This window comes from Cavia porcellus, unplaced genomic scaffold (assembly GCF_034190915.1).
Source record: "Cavia porcellus strain 051 isolate PalLab524CR breed Dunkin Hartley unplaced genomic scaffold, mCavPor4.1 scaffold_17, whole genome shotgun sequence".
NCBI lineage: Eukaryota > Metazoa > Chordata > Mammalia > Rodentia > Caviidae > Cavia > Cavia porcellus.
In genome coordinates, this window is record NW_026947500.1 from 47,481,727 (window position 1) to 47,505,204 (window position 23,478).

The 23,478-nt window shown below is 36.1% G+C and overlaps 1 protein-coding gene across 1 annotated transcript; it reads right to left on the reverse strand.

Moving 5' to 3' along the window:
• Positions 1–1,525: 1,525 nt before the first annotated feature.
• On the reverse strand, positions 1,526–22,699 carry LOC100713256 (vomeronasal type-2 receptor 116-like). The gene is made up of 8 exons (XM_063229072.1): positions 22,675–22,699; positions 21,250–21,406; positions 16,094–16,382; positions 14,914–15,720; positions 13,967–14,194; positions 13,313–13,436; positions 11,208–11,210; positions 1,526–2,448 (listed from the first exon to the last, which is right to left on the reverse strand). The coding sequence occupies exons 1-8, from the start codon at positions 22,697–22,699 to the stop codon at positions 1,526–1,528; spliced, it is 2,556 nt and encodes an 851-aa protein (XP_063085142.1).
• Positions 22,700–23,478: the final 779 nt, after the last annotated feature.

Sequence of the window (23,478 nt, forward strand, 5' to 3'; positions counted from 1 at the left end):
TGTCTTTAATTCTCATTTTAGTTTCTTCCTGGGTTGAGGAGGCCCGCTTCTTTCATTCTTGACTTCTCCAAAATGCTATATTTCAGCATCTGGGCTGTTTTTTAACATAGAGGCTGTTTACTTTGCTGCTTACCACCATCCTCCCAGACTCAACAATTATACTTTTGGAAGAATTTCTAAAATTTGGAAATCTTAAAAGGTAAGAAATACCAAGAAATTGATCATAGAAAAATGCTAGAATTCTAGGCCCTACATTTCTAAGCACTTCAGAAATATATGAATATTTTTTTTATTATTTGTTTGTAATTTATGGTCTTAAATAATATGAATACAATGCTTGACAAAACAATTGGGTTGTACAACAGAAAGCTTGGTTGGTAGAACTAAATGCATGGTCATTTTAATGTTAAATACCATGTTGGCAAAATAAAGTAAAAACAGAAATAAACTCTATGGAATAAAGCACAGTGTACAGTAATGAGAGCATATGTTTAAAATAAAAAATATTAAACAAGCACAAGTATAGCCAAAACTTCATTCAACTTTGAGTCAATAAATATTTTCTTATAAAACATAAAGTATATGGAAATTTTACAGCTGAAACTATTTTCTTTTCTTTTTTTTTTTTTTTTTTTTTTGTCTTTTTCCTTTTTTTATCGGTACCGGGGATCGAACCCATGACTGCCTGATTGCAAGACAGGCGCTTATGCTGCTGAGCTAAATCCCCAACCCTGAAACTATTTTCATATTAACACCTAATTTAAAATCCAGAGCTAAATATGAGGAAAAACTTTCATGTAGTATTTTTGTGTGAATAATATATATAAAACAGAATATAAAATTTTAATATGACACATTACAAAAAGAAATATAAATAATATAAATGGAAAAATTTAGTCAACCTCTGAGAGAAAAATTCACAATGATATACTATCTAATTATTGTCTAAGAAGTGACAAAATTTCACTGCCATTGTAAGATCAAGAGTATCTGTCATCATAGATGATGTGCCAGTTGTGATATACCAGTTTAAAGGTAACATGAGAGAGAATTGCTGCAGATATGCTTTCGGGAATACCGAAAGGCAAATACCAAATCAGTTACCAAACTATAGTCAGAATATTTGTAGCACACTAATTCTTGGGGGCGGGGGGGAATCTTACTGAAATAAATTATAAATTCATAAATAATGACCTCTGTGGAAAAATTTCTATATTAATAATTTGTAAAACTCATTGAGAGTGTAACTTGCATACAAAATAAAAGTAAGCAATGCAATCAAACTTAAATATAAATACTTAGACTGATTATAGATTTTATGAGGGAAAGAAATCTCAGGATTTTTATTTAAAGAGGAAAGGTAATCATTATAAGATATAACTAAATTGAGCCTATTAGAGAATAATGTAAAAGCAAGATTTTACCTGAAGTAAATTCTATGTTGTAATCAAATCACTACCATAAAACAGTGATGTAGATGTTCCCCAGAAACCTATGTATTTTAGGAAAAAAACTGTATTTTAATTTAAGAAGGCTTCTTCCTACCAGAACGTGTCTTATTCCTGAAGTTGTTCAGAGAATTCCTATCAAGCCTCAAGAAAATAATATAGCACTTAGGGCCAAAGATACAGCCCAGCAGCCCTGCACTGGAAATCAAGATGGAGAAGACCTCCATGGCCACCATCACCTTCCCCTTGCTGCTGTGGTACACAGGAAGGAAGGTGACCCACACACTGCAGAACACCAGCATGCTGAACGTCAGGAACTTGGCCTCATTGAAGGTGTCAGGCAGGTTCCTGGCCAGGAAAGCCACAGTGAAGCTGAGCAGGGCCAAGGAGCCCAGGTATCCCAGGACACAGTAGAAGGCAGTGAGGGAGCCCTTGTTGCACATGATGATGATGTGGCCATGTTCAGAGTGTGCATCTGTGTCAATGTAGGGTGGACTTGTCCCCATCCAGACTCCACAGAGGGTGAGTTGAATCAGGGAGCAGATGGGGATGATGTAGTTAGGTGCCCCTGATACCAGCAGCTGCCTCATCCTTCTGCCTGGAGCAGTGACCTTAAAGGCCAGCACGACAGTAACAGTCTTGGCCAAAACAGTGGAAACAGCCACAGTGAAGACAACTGTGAATGTGGTCTGCCTGAGGATGCAGCTGGCTGTGTTGGGACGGCCAATGAAGAGCAAGGAGCAGAGGAAGCAGAAGGTGAGGGAGATGAGCAGGGTGTAGCTGAGAGCCCGGTTGTTGGCCTTGACAATGGGAGTGTCTCGGTGCTTCACAAAGAGCCCAAGAACAACAGCTGTGAGAACAGTGAAGCTCAAGGCTGTGCCAGCCAACATCTTCCCCAAAGGGTGTTCATAAGCCAGAAAAGTCACAGACTTTTGGAGGCACTGGATTCTCGCAGTGTTAGCATACTGGTGGTCTGGGCACTTCACACACTGCTCCATATCTAATAAGAAATTTAAATTGTCATTAGTTAAGCTTCATTATGTCTTCCTTGTTCACTGATACACTCTCAGAATCTCATAGTTCTTCTTCAGCCAATTTACCTATTTTTGTTTGTCTTTTCCTAAGAATTTTAATTGTTTTCTTCCTCTTTTTTAGTGAGATTGAATTTAGGATGTTTCACTGACCTACATTCCTTGTCCTTTCTATTTTATTTTATTTTATTTTATTAAGAGAATAAAACCAGAGAAAATGAAACAGAATAAAACCAATTTAAATACACCAGTATGAGTGATACAGGACTTCAAAACTTTACAAAACTAACAATAGTTACCATAATGCCTTTTTGTCTTCAAAATAGCTGCAGATTCTTTTGGAAGTGGGAAAAATTGAACAGAGCACAATAGATTAGCAACAATAGAGCTGAAACAGTGAATGTGATAAGGAACTTCAAAACAAGCCACTAGTAAATCCAAAATGGCCACCACAATACTTCTTGTTATCTTTCAAATAGCTTCTCCTGCCATCAGGTTTAACATAATCAAACAAACAAAAGAGAATGAACACCAATCCAAAATGAAAGTGATATGGTTTCCCAGCTGGGAGCACTTCTGGGTGAGGCCTGGATCTCTCCCCATGCAGACCTAGAATGGCGCTGACTCACAGAGAGAAGTTTGCCGTGGTCTTGCTCACTCTGGCAGCAGCTGGCAGATGGCACTGCTTTCCAGGAGGGGATCACCTGCTGGTGAGACCCTTTTTAAATATTTTTTAAATTTAATTTCATTTGTTTTTAATTTTTATTTTTTAAATTTTATTTTAAAAAAGAGAGAAGTCAGAAGTTAAAAACAAAAAGCAAAAGGCATAAACAGCAACAGAAAATTCAAAACAATAGCAATACAGGTCTTCAAAACAGAATGAAAGAAATTTAACAATGACTGTTGTATTGCATATTGTTCACTTTTTTTCAAATAAAGAGACGAATACTGAAGAAAATAGAAAAGCAGAAAAGAAGTGTAGAACAATGCCAAATTTAAAAAATTATCATCATAGAATTGCTAGTTGTTATATTTCTCATTGTAGTCTTAAAGAACAGTTGCCAAAGTCACAAAATCAAAACGTAAGTAGTGCCTAGACACTCAAACATTGATAGTACAAATCCTTCTGTTCAATGCTCCAATAGAAATTCAGTAATATGGTCATCTATCTTACACACTGTACATACCGTTATACTCTTTAGAGCACTTTCCTTCCCTTTCGCTTTCGCAGTATCTATTATACTTTTTGGGTCCCATTATTCTGTCAGTTTTTATTGTTTCTTACACTAGAGAGACAATGTGATATTTCCTCATGTGAGTCTTGTTAATTTCACTAATGAGGATATTTTCAAGTTGTCTCCATTTACCTATATAGGCCTCAAGTTCATCCTTTTTATAGCTGAGTAGTACTCCATTGTATAAAAATACATTTTTTCATCCACTCTGAAGTTGATGGGCATTTTGGTTGTTTCCAAGATTTAGCTATCACAAATTGTGTTGCTATGAACAAGGGTGAACATATATCTTTGTGACATGACCTTTTCAATTTTTCTGGGAAAATACCCAGGAGGGGAATCACTGGATTTAATGGAACTTCCAATCCCAGCTTTTTTAGGAATCTCCAAACTGTTTTCACTAGTCTGCACTCCCACCAACAGTGGAGGAGAGTTTCTTCTTCCCCACATCCTCACCAGCATTTATTATCAGTTGTTTTCTGGATGGCAGCCCTTCTTTCCATGGTGAGATGAAATCTCAGTGCTGTTTTAATTTGCATTTCTCAAATGACCAGTGATGGTGAACATTTCTTCATTTATGTATTTGCCATTTGTATATCTTCACCTGAGAACTATATATTCATCTCTGATGCCCGCTTTTGGAGAGGGCCTTTGAATTTGGGGGGCTTAATGTTTTTCAGCTCTCTATATGTTCTGGATATAAGTCCTTTGAGGACTTGTTAGCTAAACTTCTTTCCCATTCTGTGGGTTTTCTTTTCACTTTGTTGGTGATTTCTTTTGAAGTGCAAAAACTTTTTAGTAATGTGAGATCCCAGTTGTTGGTACTTTGAAGTATTTCCTGTGCAGTTTGCATTTTATTCATGAATTCTCTTCCCACTCCTATGTTTTCAAGCTTTTAAATCTACTTTGTCTTCCAGTAGATTTAATGTTTCTGTTTTAATATTTACATTCCTGGTTCTTTTTGACTTTAGTTTAGTCTATGGTGATAGGCATGGGTCTATTTTAAGTCTTATGTGGAATGCCAATTTTTCCAGCACCATTTATTAAAGAGGCTATCCTTCTTCCAGTGAACATATTTGGCACCTTTTTCAAATACGAGTTGGCAGAGTGTCTTTGTAGTAGTGTTTGCATTTTCTAATCTGTCCCATTGATCCTCAGGTCTATTTCTTTGCCAATACCATGCTGATTTATTACTGTGGCTTTGTAGTATAGTTTCAGGTCAGGAATTGAGATGCCTCCTGTCTTGCCTTTGTTACCCAGAATCTCCTTTGCTATTCTAGGCTTCTTCCTGTTTCCAGATGAATTTTAAGAATATTTTTTCTAGGTCTGTGAGGTAGGTTCATGGTATTTTGATTGGGATAGTATTGAATCTATATAACAGTTTTTAGAGTGTGGCCATTTTCACAATGTTGGTTCTTCCTAACCAAGAGCAAAGCGTATCCTTCCATTTTTTAATTTCCTCTTCAATCTCCTATTTTAGAGTAGTATAATTTTCAGCATATCGATCTTTTACATTCTTGATTAGGTTGATTCCTAGGTATTTGATTTTTTAGATGCTACTGAGAAAGGTGATATTTCCATAATTTCCCTCTCAGTGAGTTTTTTATTTGTGTATAGGAATCATTGATTTTCAAGTGTTGACTTTGTATCCAGCTACACTGATGAATTTGTTTATTACCTCTAGCAGTCTTTTAATGGAGTTTTTTTGGGTCTTCTACGTAGGGTATAATGTCATCTTCAAATAGTGATAATTTAACTTCTTCTTTTCCAATTCTTATTCCTTTTATTTCTCCCTCTTGTTTGATTGCTCTGGCTAATATTTCTAGAACTATATTGAATAGGTGTAGTGATAATGGACAGCCTTGTCTTAGTCCTAATTTTAGAGTGAAGGCTTTCAGTTTTTGTCCATTTAGTACAATGTTGGATATTGGATTGTCATAAATGGCCTTTATGAGATTGAGGTAAATACCATATATTTCAAGTTTCTGTAGGGTTTTTATCATGAACAGGTGTTGAACTTTATCAAAAGCTTTTTCTGCATCTATTGAGATGCTCATAGGATTTTTATTCTTGGCTCTGCTGATGTGGTGTATTGCATTTATTGAATTGCATATGTTGAACCATCCCTGCATTCCTGGAATAAATCCCACTTGGTCATGGTGTATTATCTTCTTGATGATTTGTTGCATTCTATTTGCCAGTATTTTATTGAGAATCTTTGCATCAATGTTTCTTAGTGAGGTTGGTCTGTAGTTCTCCTTTATGGTTGGGTTTTTCTCTGCTTTTGGTATCAGGGTAATACTTGCCTCCAGGAATGAGTAGTCCAGGGAGGACTGCTTTTCTTATAATTTCATTGAAGAGTTTAAGGAGTGTTGACATTAAATCTTCTCTAAATTTCTTGTAGAATTCAGCTGTGAATCCATCAGAACCCGGGCTTTTCTTTGTTGGTAAGTTTTTAATCACATTTTCAGTTTCAGTAGCTGATACTGGGTTATTCAAGATTGTTCTATCTTCTTGAGTGAGCTATGGTAGTTTGTATGTTTCTAGAAATCTGTCCATTTCCTCTGTTTCCCACCCTATGTGAGCAGAGGTTTTCAAAATAGGTGTTCATGATCTTTTGAATTTCCATGGGATCTGTAGTAATTTCCCTTTTTGCATGGATTTGAGTTTTTCTTGCTTTTTTTGATAAGGTTTGGCTAGAGGTTTATAAATTTTGTTTATCCTCTCGAAAACAGCTCTTTGATTCTTTAATTCTATGTATTACTCTTTTTGGTTTCAATTGCATTGATTTCTGCTGTAATCTTTAGAATTTCCTCTCTTCTATGGGCTGTGGGTTTGACTTGCTCCTCCTTTTCTAGGAGTTTGAGATGTAACATTAGGTTATTTATTTATGCTTGTTCTGTTTTCTTGATGTGACTATTTATGGCTATATTTTTTCTCTTAGGAATGTTTTCGTTGTGTCCCATAGGTTACAGTACGTTGTGTTTGCATTTTCATTGTATTGCAGGTATTGTTTTATTTCTTCTTTAATTTAATCTGCAACCCACTGGTTCTTCAGAAGGTTGTTATTTAATTTCCATGTATTTATGCAGGTTTTGCAGATTTTTTGCTATTGATTTCCAATTTTAGTGCGCTATGATCTGTTATTATGCGTGGGATAATTTCACTCCCTTTGCATTTACTTAAGAATGTTTTATGAGTTAATATATGGTCTGTTTTGGAGAATGTCCCCTGTGCAGCTGAGAAGAATGTGTAGTCTGATTGTTGTTGAGTGGAACACTCTGTAACCATCCACTAAGTCCATTCATTCACAGTTGTGATTCAGTTCTGTTATTTCTTTGTTGACTTTTCCTAGTTGACCTATCTCTTTGTGACAATGGAGTGTTAAGGCCTCCTATTACAATTGTGTTCTTGTGTACTTGGTTTTTCATGTCCATTAGTGTTTGTCTTACATAGTTGGGTCCTCCTGTATTTGGCGCATATATATTTATAATGTTACTTCTTCCTCTTCTAGTTTTCTACTTATGAGGATGTAGTGGACTTCTCTATATCTTTTAAGTTTGAAATGGAGATTGTCTGCAAACAAAATAGCTACCCCTGCTTTTTTCTGGGTTCCTGTTGAATGGAATATTGTTTTCCACCCTTTGACTTTTAGTCTATAAGTTTCTTTTTGAGTCAGATGTGTTTCTTGTATACAAGCATATAGTGGGGTTCTGTTTCTTGATCCATTCTGTCAACTTGCTTCTTTTGACAGGTGAATTGAGCCCATTTACATTTATGGATATCAATGACATGTACTGGCTTGACTTTGCCATATTATGTTCATGCTGTTGGCTTCCTGCTTTCCTCCCTTGTTTAATTTCTTACCCAGCATGGTGGTTTCTTTGTGTTGTTGTTCTGGAGATTGTGGTCATTTTTATCTCTTTGTAGTATCTGTTTCAATACTCTTTCTAGGGTTAGTTTGGTAGATGTGAATTCCTTCAGCTCTTTGTCATGGAAGTACCTTGGATCTCTATTAAATTTGAAAGATAGTTTTTTCTAGATACATCAGTCTGGGTTGAAAGTTGTTTTCTTTTAGGGCTTGAAATACTTCACTCCAAGCTCATCTTAACCTGAAGGTTTGTGCTGAGAAGTCTGCCATGATTCTAATAGGCTTTCTTTGAGATGAGTTGTGTCTTTAACAGCTTTTAGTATTCTGTTTTTATGCTGCATGTCTGGGATCTTAATTATTATCTATCTGGATGTAGATTTATGTTGGTTGTGACTGTTTGGCATTCTATATATCTCACTTATTTGTATGTCAGATCTTTTTCCCCATGTTTGGGAAGTTTTCCTCTATTACTTCTGTGAACAGCTTAATTATGTCCTTTGTGTTGTCTCCTGCATCCTCACTGATGCCTATTAATCTTACATTGTTTCTCTTGGGATTATCATTTCATGCTGCTTTGTTGTTTTTATAAGTTCTATCCTTTCATGATCATGAACTGTGAATCTGTCCTCAAGTTCTAAAATTCTATCCTCAGCTTCATTTAAATGGTTTTGCCAGCTCTCAATAGAATTTTTTGTTTCTTGGCTATCTCTGAATTTGTTTCATGGATTCTGCTTGTTTTCTACATTGTTCATTCAAAGTTTCAATCAATTTCCCATGTTCTGGTATTTTTTTATCTATTTTTCCCTAGCTATGTTGAGCAAATCCTTTACTAAGGTTATTTCTGTCTTTATGTAAGACACTACTTCTAATTTGCTTTCCTCTATAGCCTCATGGATTTGTTTCTTTACTTTGAAATTAAATTTAGGAGTGCCTCAGCATCCCTAGCCACCACTGGCCACCTGCCACGTGGAGGAACACCAAGCTCCACCCCTGCTTGGCAGATGGGCTGGCTGGCCCCCTCAGCACAGCCCCATTGCTGCTGTTGTTGCACTGTGGAAGGCACCAGCTGAGGAGGCCACCAAGCTCTGCCCAGGTTCATGCCACTGGGTCAATAGTATATTCTCTTAACATTAATATTCATCAAGTCATTTTTTATCTTCATAAAGCAATAAAAAGTCTATCTGTCCCAATTAAACCTTTGAAATTTGTTCCTCATATCTTCACTCCATGAATAATCCCTTGCTTAAAAAAACAATATAATCTCTCTCACATATAGTGAGAGAGATATGCACTTTCTCTCTTTAAATATATATATACACATATAGAGTATATATACATATATAATATATAAATGCATATATACATAAATACATATATAGAGATAGTATATACAGTATAGAGAGAGAGCATATATATAGAATACATACATATATACATAGAGAGTATGTGTATGTATATATATATATATATATATATATATATATATACACACACACACATATGAGAGAGAGAGGTATTATATATATTCCCATAGGGTAAGTTTTCCCACAGTGTGAATTAGTGAAATGTATTTTTCACCAAAATGGCACTGGAATTTTTACTGCAATTGAATTGGATCCCTAGATCAAACCATAAGATACTAATGTATTCCCATATTTGAGTCTAAGAACATGATTTATTTAATCACTTTTATCTGCATCATAGTTATAAATGTTTCCCTGTATTTAAACATGGTAGATTTCTAAAGCTTTAAAAAATGTACTCTACATTTGATAGTATTAAAATGTAACAAATACCACTTTTATAATTTCATTTATGGATGGCTAATAACTAAGTTGTATAAATAATTTATTTTCACTAATTTATATTCCAGTCTTCTGTTTCAATATCACTAAATTCAACTATTAATTTTCTGTACTTAATTCTTATACACTAATTCCATAACATAACATCAAGTATGTTTCATTCATTCTGATACATTTTAACTTGTGTATATTTACATGAGCATACAGGATCAACAAGGGCTTGCAGTGTAATGTCTAGTAAAAGTGATGTCATTGGAAATTCTACTCCAATGTTTGCTTTCAGGATGCTAGGACTCAAACGCCATTTATGAGTTTAGACAGTTTCTTTGCAATCTTAACTTTGTAAGTACAGTTGTTGCTTATTTTTATGAGAAAGTATTCAACTTCAGTACACAATTTAATTTATGAATTTAATTTCTCCTTTCACACAAACTCTTGTACTAACTTATTCCCTATACTGAAACATGTGCAACATAGAGCAGGAGAATTTTATTTTTGCTGTAGTTTTCAGTCCATGCTGAAAGGATATGGGCAAAGGACACCTGCCCATCACAGGGCAGCAAGGAAACAGAGAGAAGATTATGACATTCATCAGGAGATAAACCCATTGATGAGTACGGCACCCCTGTGACTCAGTGACCTCTGACACACATGAAAAATTTGGAAGACATTTTAGATCTAAAAATAAAAACTACTAATAGTATTTGATCTGAGAAAATGTCTCAGAAACAAGACCACAAAGGTAAGTATTATCACTTATAAAATCCTTTAGTATGGGTGCATATAATTCTGCATCTTTGTGGCATAAACTATGATTCATGATGTATGTTATTTCCACTACTGATGTATGAATTCTGGGAGAGGAGGTATAAAAATCCTAGTTAGTGTTCTACTATACCAGTGTATGCTTATTGAAGAGCAAAGACATACCTCTCAAACCAAACACAATTTCTCTGAGCATCAACTTTGTATCAAGAACAGTGCTACGCTCAGAAAATTAAGTACCAGAGCTGTGTGTCAGTGCAATCCAAATGTATCTTCACATAATGAAAATTCTGACTGTTTGATGATACATTGTATTGCTGCCTTTGCTTGATGGCTGCCACCATCAGTAGCTTCTGACCAAATACAGCCAGCACAGGCAGTGGAACCCAGCCATAGACTGAAAATTAAAGGAGAGAAAACAAGTGTTCCACATGACCAGAGACCAGAAAAGACCAAGATAACTTGCCCATCAACTGCAGAATGGGTAAAAAAGATACGATTTTTTATACAGTGGAAAGCTACCGAGCTATAAAGGCTCTTGTAGGTGAAAATTGATGCAACTTCTGCTTGCCTTCAACTGCCATTGGAATGTTTGCTTCCTGAAGACAGCCAGCAAAGGCAAGGAACCACAGCCAGATCTACCTCTGCTTGCCAGTCATTGCCACTGGAAACTTTCCTTTTGGTGGGTAGCCAGGATAGGTAGGGACATGCAGCCAGGTAAGCCCCATGCACCTGCAGGCCACCATTGGAGAGCCTTGTTTCCTTTGGGCAGCCATTGCCCACCAAGAGAATCAGACAAACACACTCCTGTGTGCCTGACACCATTATGGGAGTCCTGGTGTAGACAGGCAGGATGACAGAAAAAGCAGCCCCACCACCATGCATCCTTGGCCGTCAATAAAGCCTCAGTGTAGCTTCACAGCTCTGGAGATGTCTGCCCCATGCGCTGCTACCTCCCTAGGAACCTGGGGTCAAAGAGACCCAGGTGCCTGTCCCACTCTTCTACACCATGGAGGGGTAGCCAAGGTGGGAAGTGCCTGGGACCCCACAACCAGCTTGTTGGGAGAAATCCAGGATAATGTTAAGACAAAGGAGCAAAAGGTAACCTGAGATCTTCAGCCCACACAGAACAAGTCTGGAAGATACAGTCATGGAAAAACCTGGAAGTCGCACACCTGAAATCTCCAACAGGATAGCACCTAAAATAAAGAAACAGCTTCGTAAGACTATAAAAGTAATCAGATGAGAAATAATATCTCAGATAAAAGAACAAATCACAAACACAAAGAATTGCTGAGCATATCTAAAGAAGACATAGATTTTAAAAAGAGAAGCATAGGAAAATGAAGGAAACTTTGAATGAACAATATAGAAAGGAATTACAATGTATGAAACAGATTCAAAGAGAGAACCAGGAAATTAAATTCAACTGAAAGCTGGAAAAATTACTTGAAAGAGACTGAAGATACACTTTCACGCCTTGAAGACAAGACTGCAGCTTGCAATCATGAAAGGAAAGATCTCTCTTAAAAAATCACAAGGAAACAGAAATAACAGTTCAATGGCTACAAGATGACACAAAGAAAAATAATTTAAGATTGGTATGTATCAGTAAAAAAGCAGGGAAACATATGAAATAAAAAGGCTGTTACAGAAGTAACAGCATAAAACTTCCCAAACATGGGAAAAGTATCTGGCATACAGGTAAGTGAGACATTTAGAACTTCAACTAGCCATAAACAATGTAAATCTACACCCAGGCATATAATAATCAAGATTCCAAAAATTCAGCACAAGAATAGCATATTAAAACCTGTTAAAGAAAAGGAACAGACTACCTAGTAGAGGAAAACCCATCAGAATCACAGAAGACTTCTCAACATGAGCCTTCAAGTCAAGAAGAGTTTTGAGTGAAATGTTTCAAATCCTGGAAGAAAACAACTTCCAACCCAGATTGATCTACCCTCCAAAATTATCTTTCAAAATTGATGGAAAAATAAGATAAAGAACAAGTGAAGGAATTCATGATACCAGAAAAGTGCTAAGAGGATGCTGACAGATATTCGAGAGATAAAGGCCATGGTTCCAGGTACAGCAGCAGAAGGAGATCACCAAGCAGGACAAAAGGGGAAAGTGGAAGGCCAACAGTAGGGGGATAACATGGCACAGATGAACCAGCATATGCTGGTTATAACCATTAATGTAGATGGCCTCAATTCAGCAATAAAAAAAAACACAGGGAGAGAGGATCAAGAAACAAGATCCACATTTAACTTGAAAAGAAATTCATAGACTGAAAATTAAAGGAGAGAAAACAAGTGTTCCACATGACCAGAGACCAGAAAAGACCAAGATAACTTGCCCATCAACTGCAGAATGGGTAAAAAAGATACGATTTTTTATACCGTGGAAAGCTACCGAGCTATGAAGTAGGATGGTCTCAAGGCTCTTGTAGGTGAAAATTGATGCAACTGGATTTCATGGTCATGGGCAAAATGGTTGGAACTCATATAGATGAAACCTAGCATAAAAAAGACAAGGAGTTAGTAGGATCCAAAAAAGCATAACAGATATTATGACAGTGATAGGGGAGGAAACACCTGGGAGGGGAAAGGGATACCGCTGTTAATTTCTTATTGTCTTTTCTTGAACTCCTGTATCATTTTAGTAATTTTGTTGGGTTTGGTTTTGTTCTGTCTTGTTTTGTTACATTTTACTGTCTGAAGGTATGGACAGTTATTTTGAAGACAACAAGAGACAGTATGGTAGCCTTTGCTGATTTCCTATTGTCTTGTTTTGAAGTCTCATAATGCATTCATTCTTTTGTTTTGATTGGTTTTGTACTATTTTCTTCTGTTTGATTTTCTTGTGTGTGAAGCTATGGGAAACTATTTAGAAGACAATAAGATACATTATGGAAGCCACTGTTGATTTCCTGTTGCCTTGTGTTTGAAGTCCTGTTTTTCTTGCATTGTTCTATTCTGATTTGTTTTGTTTCGTGCTCTTTAAAATAAAAAAGAATAAAATGAATGAAGAAAGTATTATGTCTGTGCCATCATCTGCAAGATTGTATTCTGTTTCCTGGATGGATGGAATGAATATAAAATAAAGTTACAGAATAAGACAATAAGGCAATTCTTCATAAGGCAATTCTTACCGGTGTCATTGGCAATCTCATTCTCTGAGCATGGGGTGCAATCAAAACAACAGGCAGCCTTTCCCTCCTGAGGAGTTTTCCAGAATCCAGGGTTACAACTCTTACTGCATACAGATTTGGGGGCCTAGTGAAAAAATATACACATTTATTTAGTAGTAAATTCTGGGAATTTAATGAATAACTTGAGTGAAAATTTATATACATAGGCAAATAAAATCACACATACATGTATAACACATATCACCACAAGAAACACAAATGTTTTTAAATTGAGGTGAAATGAGTGACTTGCTTTTCAGCACACTGGAATACTGGTAAAGAATAACAATATTAGGTTAAAAATAATGCTGCTAATTTACCATATTTGCCCATGTAATGCCCCAAAACTGGAGATACAAAGCCTACAGTGATATTTTGGTTATTGTCTGGGGTTCTTTTGTGTGAGTTTATTTATTTATTTGTCTATTTATAGACAGGGTCTTGCTGTGCAGTTCAGGCTGGCCTTGAGTTCACATTGTAACCCAGGCTGGTCTTGCACTCACAAGGATACTCCCACCTCTGCCTCCCAAGTGCTGTATGACAGGCACGTGCCACCATCCCCACCTTGTGGTTATATTTGTTTAATAGTGAGCATTATGATCCTGTCCAACATACCTCTGTAATTCCTGTCATCCATTCAATCATGTTATCAGTTAAAGATAATTGCTGGCCATGTGGAACGTGTGGGGTAAATGTTCCTAATTTGATTTTAAGTCTAAGGCCATCTGGGAAATTCCAAAAGTTGAGAATGTCATACTCTGCATCCAGTTTCTTTTCATCATTCAAATGCATTTTCTCTCCAGCAGGACTGTTAAACTGGATGTTCCTCAGAAAGGGGTGCAGCTGAAAGAACACATGCTTTGATGAACAACATTCCATCCATGACTTAGACAAAAGTGAAGTAAGGAGCTCCTACTTGACCTTCACTTTTATTCATACTGTGCCTTTAACACTGGCATTTAGGAAATAGAATAATTAAAACCCTATAGAGAACAAAACAGCATTTTATTCCCAAAATGTAAATCTGAGGAAAAAATCTTTTCACTCAAGTCCATTAAAACAAAGAATTTTAATAGATGTTAGAAAACACCAACTTTGGAATCAAATCTTCCAATATTCCAATGACAATATGTCATTGATAGAACAGGGTCTATCTTTGGCATGATGTTAATAATAGCAAAACAAATTCCTGAATTAAATGACAAAATTCATATATCTCATACAGAGCTTGGCACCATTTACATCATGAAGGACTACATAGTTTTTTGTTGTTTAAGAACTCCATGGAACATGTTCAGATTTTTGCAGCAAAGGTTACAGCAAGGCAAGAAACTGACATCCTGAAGGAAACCAGTGATGTTTTCCCATATCAACTTCCCCTTTTCCAGGGGTTCACTGAAAAATAAATGCTTATGCCCAGCTCAAGATTTATATTCCTAACAATGAGCATGTTAATAATTTCTTCTACTTGTGGATCAAATGTTCTCAACTTCTCTAATGAAGAACTTGTGTAATATAGAAGAAGAATATCATAATACTACATGATATTAAAAACACCTTACCTGCCAGGGGGAAAATATAGACAATCCTCTATTTCTTATTGTCAGTTTTTGTGTTTGTTGAAAAAGCATCTCATGGAGGGCGTGGGCCACAGCATACACAGCGTTGTATATGTTGTAGCTCTCATCGGTCATATCTGTGTCAAAACGATTCATGGGCAGCTGTGCCAAAGAGGCATTAGGTGTACAGTTCCTCAGTGCACAGTCAGAGTCAGAGATTGAGCAACGGAAATGATTGAGCCAGTACATAGTAAGGTAAGTGTCTTCTGGGTATCTGAAAGGATTGGCTTCTTGGACAAAATTTTTGAAAGCAGAAATCTCCTCATGATGGTTAGAAAAAATGAAACTCCCATGGAATGGGTTAAGAATGAAATTAGCCCCAGACATGTCAGCATGCCATTGAGAGTTTGTGACCCAGACTCTCCATGTGCCTACATTTTGCCCTATAAGGTAGTTTATATCATTGAGAGTCTCAGTATCACAGTATATGATAACCACAGTCACTGGGGATGTTTCCCTGGCTATGATATCATGTTGCAGTGGCCTAAAGAAATATGATTCAAAAGCACTTGAGACCATTTTCAAAAATGCTACACAGATTCTATTCCTTTCCATTTCGGCTCTCACATCTGAGAGAAACTGAACACCTCTATGACCTTCTGTGATGATCAGTCCCACCCAGGTCCAGCTGAAATGAAGCATCAAAGAGACCATGCCAAGGGCCAGAGATGTGTCCTTGGGGGCGACTTGGTATAGAGAAGGAAACTGGCCATTGTCTCTCAGCATGGGATCAAAGGAGCCAAAGGTAACCTAAAGGAAAAGAAAATTGGAAGAAATATAAGAAGAGTGTGGACAGAAAGCACAATCTCAGGCCTGGAGAATACTAAGTAATAGCCAGGAGTAAAAAGAGATACATGTTTTTCTAATGTTTCTAATTTCATTTGCTAATGGATTTTTTGAAGATAACTTTCAGATATATATTTCTTAGAAATATTTTTGTTTTCTTCACTCTGTGCTCTGTGCTGCAGACAAATTGTGAGCAGTTCACCAAGTCTTTGTGTACATTTGAGATTATGCATTTTGAAACCTGCAAGAAACGATTCTCTTTCCATCCTATTTAAGCACCTAATAATGTCACCAACAAACTCATGGTTTTGTGTGTTGCCATCTCTCCCACCCTCACCTGTGGAAATCTGTAGAGCTCCAGCAGTGTGCTCACTTGAGAAGAAGCTGCCCACGATGTTTCTGTTAGCACTGCAACAGGCTTGCTCTTTCTTCTACAGCTGTAATTGGGGATTTCATTCTGTCCTGTGAGCAAAACGAGGGAACTCTCCACTATTCTCCAATGACTGTAAAGGAAATTATGGAACTCGTATCCCAGAGACATGTTGGATAAAAGATGAGGATTCTTGTTGATCTCTTCTATGGCAAAAATGAAGGCCAGAAAATTCTGGTAGCGGTTAGGGAGATGCCTGCAATGAGAGCACGTATCTTTTGGAAAAGACTCCCTCTATGATAATCTTCCAATCCAGTGCATTACCATTTGTGAAGTGAATGCTCATGTTCCACCCCCATACTCATATTCTAAGAATGTAGGCATAAATATGACAGTATTAGATGCTTTGTTTTAGTGAATATTAAAACTAGATGATTCCTTGATGGTGGATTTTTAATGAATGAGTTTAGTTTTCTTACAAGAGTCCAAATACATTTACTTCATTGTTCTATGTGAGAACACACTGAGAAGTGTCATTAATAAAGAAGGAGGCAAATTCTCTTTTTGCTTTCTGAACTATAATTGTTAAAACTAAACAATTGTTGTTTTCAACACTTATTTTTTTACATACCAAACTGAATTAAACTAATATATTAACTAAGGTTAAACCACCAGGAAATTAATTGTGTCTTTCAAAGAAGTCCTAGGTACTAAAGTTAAACAAATAACATACCTTTGGCTCTGGGATGACCTCACCAATTTCCTTATATCTGAAGGAAATGTTGAAGTGTGAAAAAGATTATACACAACTGCATTTTTATAATGTTCTTTGATATCAAAGTTAAGTAAATGCACATATTAAACACTACATTCTACAATAATGTATGTGAGTTTGGTACTATCAATGAAGAGGAAAAATGTGAGAAGTGAAGGATCTGTGAAAAGCAAAGAAACGTGTGGAACCTCATGTTGTAACAGAAGGATTGAAATTAAGATACGTAAATATCTGCTCCATCAAAGTGATACATCTGCTATCATCAAAAGCTATGAAAATTATCAATTTCTGAACATAAAGAGAAGTTCTATGAAAATTTGGGGATATTTGAGAGAGAAAAACAGGGATATTGAGAGAAGGCTTGAAACTCAGGATTCTACAAAACTCAACAACATTTTCTTTTAATTTATTAACCTTTGAAACTTAAAAAATATGAAATATCTCTGCAAAAACTCATCTGCAGCACTTATACAAAATACTCTATAGTCATTACCTGTCCTAGAATTTTGAACAGAGTTTCTAGTCAGTGACTTCTTACACTTTTATTTTTTAATGTCTGAAGTTCTTCAGTAATAAAAGTCTGCATTTTTTGTATTATTATGTGTCTTGTGAGTTGATTCTCTATCAACTGCATAGTTCATGTGCATATCTCACTGATGCTCCTGTGTGCATGTGTTCTCACTGTGTGCATAGCAGTGAAGACCAATCCTGGTCCCACATTCATGGCATATGTTCCCCAACTCCCTGAGCTTGGAATGTGCACTATCTATGGTCAGGTACAGATACCTGTATGAGACTGATAAACTAGACTTAATATATTAGTTTTAAAATGTTATCATGCACATGTTATTATTTCTTTGAGATACTGTTATTGAAATTCCTTAATCTACCATTTGTACTCTTTCCTGTTCTCTCTTAATCTTTTCACACATCTTTCTCATCATTAACAACAGAAGATTTATTTCCATTTCTTGTACTTTAATCAACATATATCTTCAAATACTATAATATGTAAACTCATAATCAGTTTTTCTTTGGGCTAATTTGACCTTTCCTAAAATTATGAAGCATGCATTTTCCTTATTCTTGTTTCTCACCATATTTTTCATATTAAGCAATTTGTTTGAAATTAATATATCAAGCAAAGATAAATTCTGGATGTTGCTTGCATAGGAATATCTGCATAGTTATAGCCATATCTGTGAAATTTTTCATATTAATTTTCATTCATAGTTATCTTCCATAAACAAGAGATAAATAAATTTGTGATTTTCATATCAAATATTATCATTTATATTTATATGATTAATTTACTCTATTTATAATTTGTAATAACCTAGGTTTCCTTTCTTCATATTGTCTCTATTTTGCACTCCACTTCCAGATAATCACTAGATTATTTTCTAGGGATGTTTATTTGTTAATTTGAACTTCAGCTTGCTATTTGACTGGTTTCCATTGATGAGGGTGAGAGTTACACTATTTATTTAGATTGTGAGGCCTCCCAACCAGAATGTGCAGCTGTTAATCTTCTGGTCTCACACATTTGCTGGAAAAAGAAAATGAATTATGTATTCCATTAATTCTTCCATCTCAACAAGACTCAGCAGTTCACAATCAAGATGAATTTTGAAAGTTTTAAGTATTAAATCAAACAAATGAAAGAGCAATTCTCTAAAAGCACTACATTAATATTTTCAACATGTAGTACATACAGACATTCTGAATGGAAAGACAAAAATGTTAAATTGAAATTATGAAAAATGTTAAATTATAACCAATTAACATGGATTTTGAGAGAAAGAAAAGATGTGACAAAATGTTAATACTTTCATATAACACTGAGGACTCAGTAGGATAAGATACCAGATTGCAGACTTGTAACAGCTGCATTACTTAAAATTGAAAAAGCTAAGGAAGATCGAGGCTTTGACACTAACTTGATTTTTGTTACATATCTACAGGCAGAGAATTAAAGATTGCAGAGTTGATTAGTGATTATAATCTTACATGTGATAATGTATTATCACAAGTTAAGTAAAGATTTTAACCTTATTGCCTGACTGACATAGAGCTAAACTCATTTGTGATAACGTTTGCTCCGTAGTTTAAAATGTGTGTAACAATGCAGTACTATTGTAATATACATTAATTAAATATTTAGATGTCAAACACAGTATTGTTTATTTACAAATCTTGAACTGTCCAACTTAGAGGAAAAACTTAGGAATTAAACAAGTGCTTATGTACCATCAGTTATAATATGTTCACTTTATACATGTAAATATTTTCCAAAATTTCTTCTCCTTTTCCTTCTGATTTAAAATGAAATAAAAACTGTCATTTGAGCCTCAATTGTTGTGTCCAGTGGATAAATCAATCCAGAGATAAAAAGCTGTCAGAATGGCAAGAATATTCTTTTTAGATTTTGTCAAGTGTTATAGCTCACAAGTCTGAAACTGAGCCAGCTGAGTAGCAGACAGATTCCCTGAGCTGGGAGGGGGCACACAGAGGATAACAGAAAGGGCAGACAGCCTCTCCTCTCCTCCTATGAAAAGAAGCAAACTTGCTGTGTAGCATAACTAAAATATTCTCAAAAACTGACAGCACTGCATGTCTGATCAGCTCCTCATCCACCTCTGTCTTCACATGTCTGATCACAGTGCACTGCCTTTGCCTGGATCGTCAGGCTGGTTTATGGAAATCTCCATTGTGCTTGTATTGCCTTTTAGTAATGCCCACCCAGTGGCCTCTGCCTTCTTCTTGTAAACTCCATTGTCCCCAGCAGCTTAAATAATGCCCTGAGAGTCTCTTCCCCAATGTGAAGTCCCATTGCCACGATCCCCATAATAATTGTCAAGCCCTGATTAAATAAAATTCTTCCAAAGATTTCCAGTAAGCACAATGAGCATTTTAGACACTTTTCAAGAAATTCACAAAGAGACTCCTCCCTAAATCAGCCACCAAAAAATTGTGCTCATCTGTCATCAACACGGAAACAACACTCAAGAGCACCTACTAAAATCAAACTCATAAACTAAACCAAATAATGACAAAAGCTACCATAGTTCATTGTATAAGAATGAAGATACCTGCCATGAGTAATGAGACCTGCTTGTGATGCCAGTTGCTCAAGGGGTTGAGGTGAAGGGAATACTTAAGCTCAGGATATTGCTTGTAGCCTAAGCAATATAAAAAGATGTTATTGCAAAACTATGGAAACATGGGGAAAATTCCCAGGAAAAAATTTAACAATGCATCTGGACATGATAACAAATATGAAATAAGCACAGTTACAATTTAAAGAGGAAACAATCCCAAAATTTCTGACTCTACCATCTTAGTCCCAAACAGACAGCTGCCAGGGGAAGGACCAGTGCCTTCAGCATCTTATGAAAGCCAATCAGTCTTTGCCCCATGACATCCCCTTTACTACAAGGGCACAAATCATCTTCTGGGATCCTCTGATATTTTGCAAAGTACACTGTATAATAATAAAGAACTGCTTGTGTCTATAGAACTGATGTGTCAGGAGCTGAAGACACAAAATATTTACATCCCCAAGTGAAGAAAAATCAAATTGGAGGGTAAAATCTCACAGATTAACTATTCTTCATTTCTGCTTGCAGATCGAAGTGCCCTAGAGCATGTATGGCATGAATGCTGAGATATACAGTATTTGAAAAGAACAGAATATCAGTGGTAGAATTCTACATGACAGTGATATTGAGTGGTACACGGGAATAAGTGATAATGATATGACTAATGGTACACATTAATTTTTTGAGACATAGTTTTTGCTAGGTAGTTCAGGCTGGCCTGGACTCAGTGTGTAGCCCGGGTTGAAATCAAATTCATGGCAATCCTCCTGCCTCAGCCTCCTGAGTGGTGGGATTTTTGATGTTCACCACCTTGCTCATCTGATATACATTTTCAAAAGACTAGAAGATGCTGGATTTTATTAAGGAGGTAGTTTACTGTAGCTGCTTAGCAATAAATTCAAAATAATGCCATGGGTTGCATTTGTAAGGAACATCACTGCATGAGCTATGCACTGGCAGCTAAGTTAGGAGGAGTCCCAGGAATCTGAAATAAGGTAGACCTTTGTCTTCACCAGCTTCTAAGGCCAAAAGCAGGAGGCTAAAAACATAAAAACATAATCTCTTCCCACTTTCAAAAGGTGAAGAATCACAGGAAGTTCAGAATAATTTATGGTGACCACTGTGCATGTATGAATGGGAAGGACAGGGTAGGAGTATAAGCAACATAGATTTTTCATGGACAGGTCCTTAGGAATTATCTAAATCATAATAAAAAAAGAGAATGAATGCAAGAAAAGGGCACTTACGGTACAATGAGGAAGTCCTTCATAGGCTGTAGAAAAAAGAAACCACCACTGTAGAAGTAATTAAAAAGGGAGAAAAGTCCCCCAATGACCACATCTCCATCCTTGTGCACACTGGTGCTCCTTCTCTGAAGGCAGGGTTCAGTTTCAAAATTACACACTGGCAGAGGAAGTTGCAGGAGAAAATATACAGCAGTCAATATGCACATTTTCAACAAGTCTGCAACGACTTGAGTCTGGGTGAAGAACACATTTGCAGGGTCCACCAGTTAAATGTGTGTGTTACTGTTTTTGACTCAGGTGAACCCACTTGTGACTTTGACACTTTTCAGCATGCCTCCAACATGACCCAGGAGAAATTTGTCACCATTTCCCTCCTGAATTCTGCATCCAAGTTCTGGTATTGTGAAATTCCCAAGTTGCAATTACATTTGAAAACCATTCTCTTCTCCTAGAGGCACAGTGATTTCATCAAATCCAGCCACATGCCAGATGCTGTAGTACTCTTAGGCTTGATGTTTCTCAAACTGTATTTGGTCCTTTGGGATGTTGCTAAGGGACAAGACCAGAAGTTCCATGTTAGGTGCACTTTGACACAGTGAAGCCTGTGCTCAGTGTTCTGCAGTCCACAGGAATAGATAAGGAGTATCAGCATCACGCACCCTATTTGGCCCTATTTCCAGTTCCTCAGTACTTCACAATGTCTTAAATTCACAAATTAATATATTGTGGTGTTCCATTTCTACACCTAACTTTTCCGTTTGTAAATCAATAGAGATTTATGAGTAAACAGTGTATGAGGGAAATTTCTTGTTTGATCACCCTCAAGCAAAGCAAGTTCCCGGCCATCCAAAATGCTGAATAAGAGGAGAACAAAGGAAGTGGATTTTTCTGCAAAATAATTTTTACTATATGATATCAAAGTGTAGAATCCTCATCATTTTGCATTTTTAAAAATTAAAACTGTGTTTAATCAGCGCAAAGAGTGAGTCCCAGTGTTAAAATGGACTCCATATTGACGCATCAATGTTCTTTTAAATGTGCCATGTACTTAATAGGCAAAATATTCAAATTGCAACAGAATATAATTACTAATTTTGAAAAACTAAATTTTAAGAACAAAGTTTTATAATTTTATAGAAAATGTATCTTTTTTAGGGACCATGGATTTAGCTCAGTGGCATAAGTACCTGCCTTGCAGGTGCAAGTTTGTTAGATCGATCCCTGGGATGAAAATAAATAAGAAAAGAAAAAACCTGTCTTTTTGACAAGTGAAGAACATGTCAGACTGTAAATTTCCCTGAAATTTATCTTTTTTTTGTGTGTGTTTTTCATTTTTATCGGTACCAGGGATCGAACTCACAACTGCCTGCTTGCAAGGCAGGTGCTTATGCCGCTGAGCTAAATCCACGCCCCACTGAAACTTACCTTTATCCTCCATATGGGAAGACATTTCTAGTGTCTCTTAATGGAAATCTTTGTTAACTGTACTCATAATTATCCTGTTCATTCTATTATTTGGACCCTCCACCAACTGTTGTTGTTCTACTAGAATCTATGTAGTGGTAACAAAAAACAGTTAAAAAGATAACGTGAGATTAAAATCTCTACATAAGTACCAGGGTCTGGGGAGATAGCTCAGTGGCATAAGCACCTACCTGGCAAGTGTGGCATCATAAGTTCAGTTCCCTGTTTAAAAAGAGCCATGTATAATATTTTTAGCCTGACAATCATGATGCTATTATTTGTATGGCATAGTTAAATCTCTATTTTGGTATAGAAAATTATTTTTAGTCAATCGTCTCTATTCAGTACCTAAGAGGCTCTCACCTAATAGGTGTCCTTCAACGGGATGTCACTGAACATATTTGTGAATGTTTTTGGATTGTTTTATACCCAAACATCTTTAACTGTACTAACACAGGTACAATAAAAAAAATCATAGAAGCTCTACTTTTTTCATTATCTTTTTATTTTATGGAAAAAGGTAAAACAAAAATTTCATAACAAAATAATAGGAGTAAAACAATACTTAATACACTATGTGTTGTAATCTTTAAAGTCTTTTCTCCAGGTACCATATGTGAATGAAAGTTTCTCAAGTAGATATTAGCTCAAACATCCCTTTTTTAATGAACCAAGATGGACTAACAGTATAATTGACTTGCATTTTTCCCTTTTGCCTAGTTTTTTTTCCTTTCTCCCATAATAGTTCCTTTTACCTTTTGAACA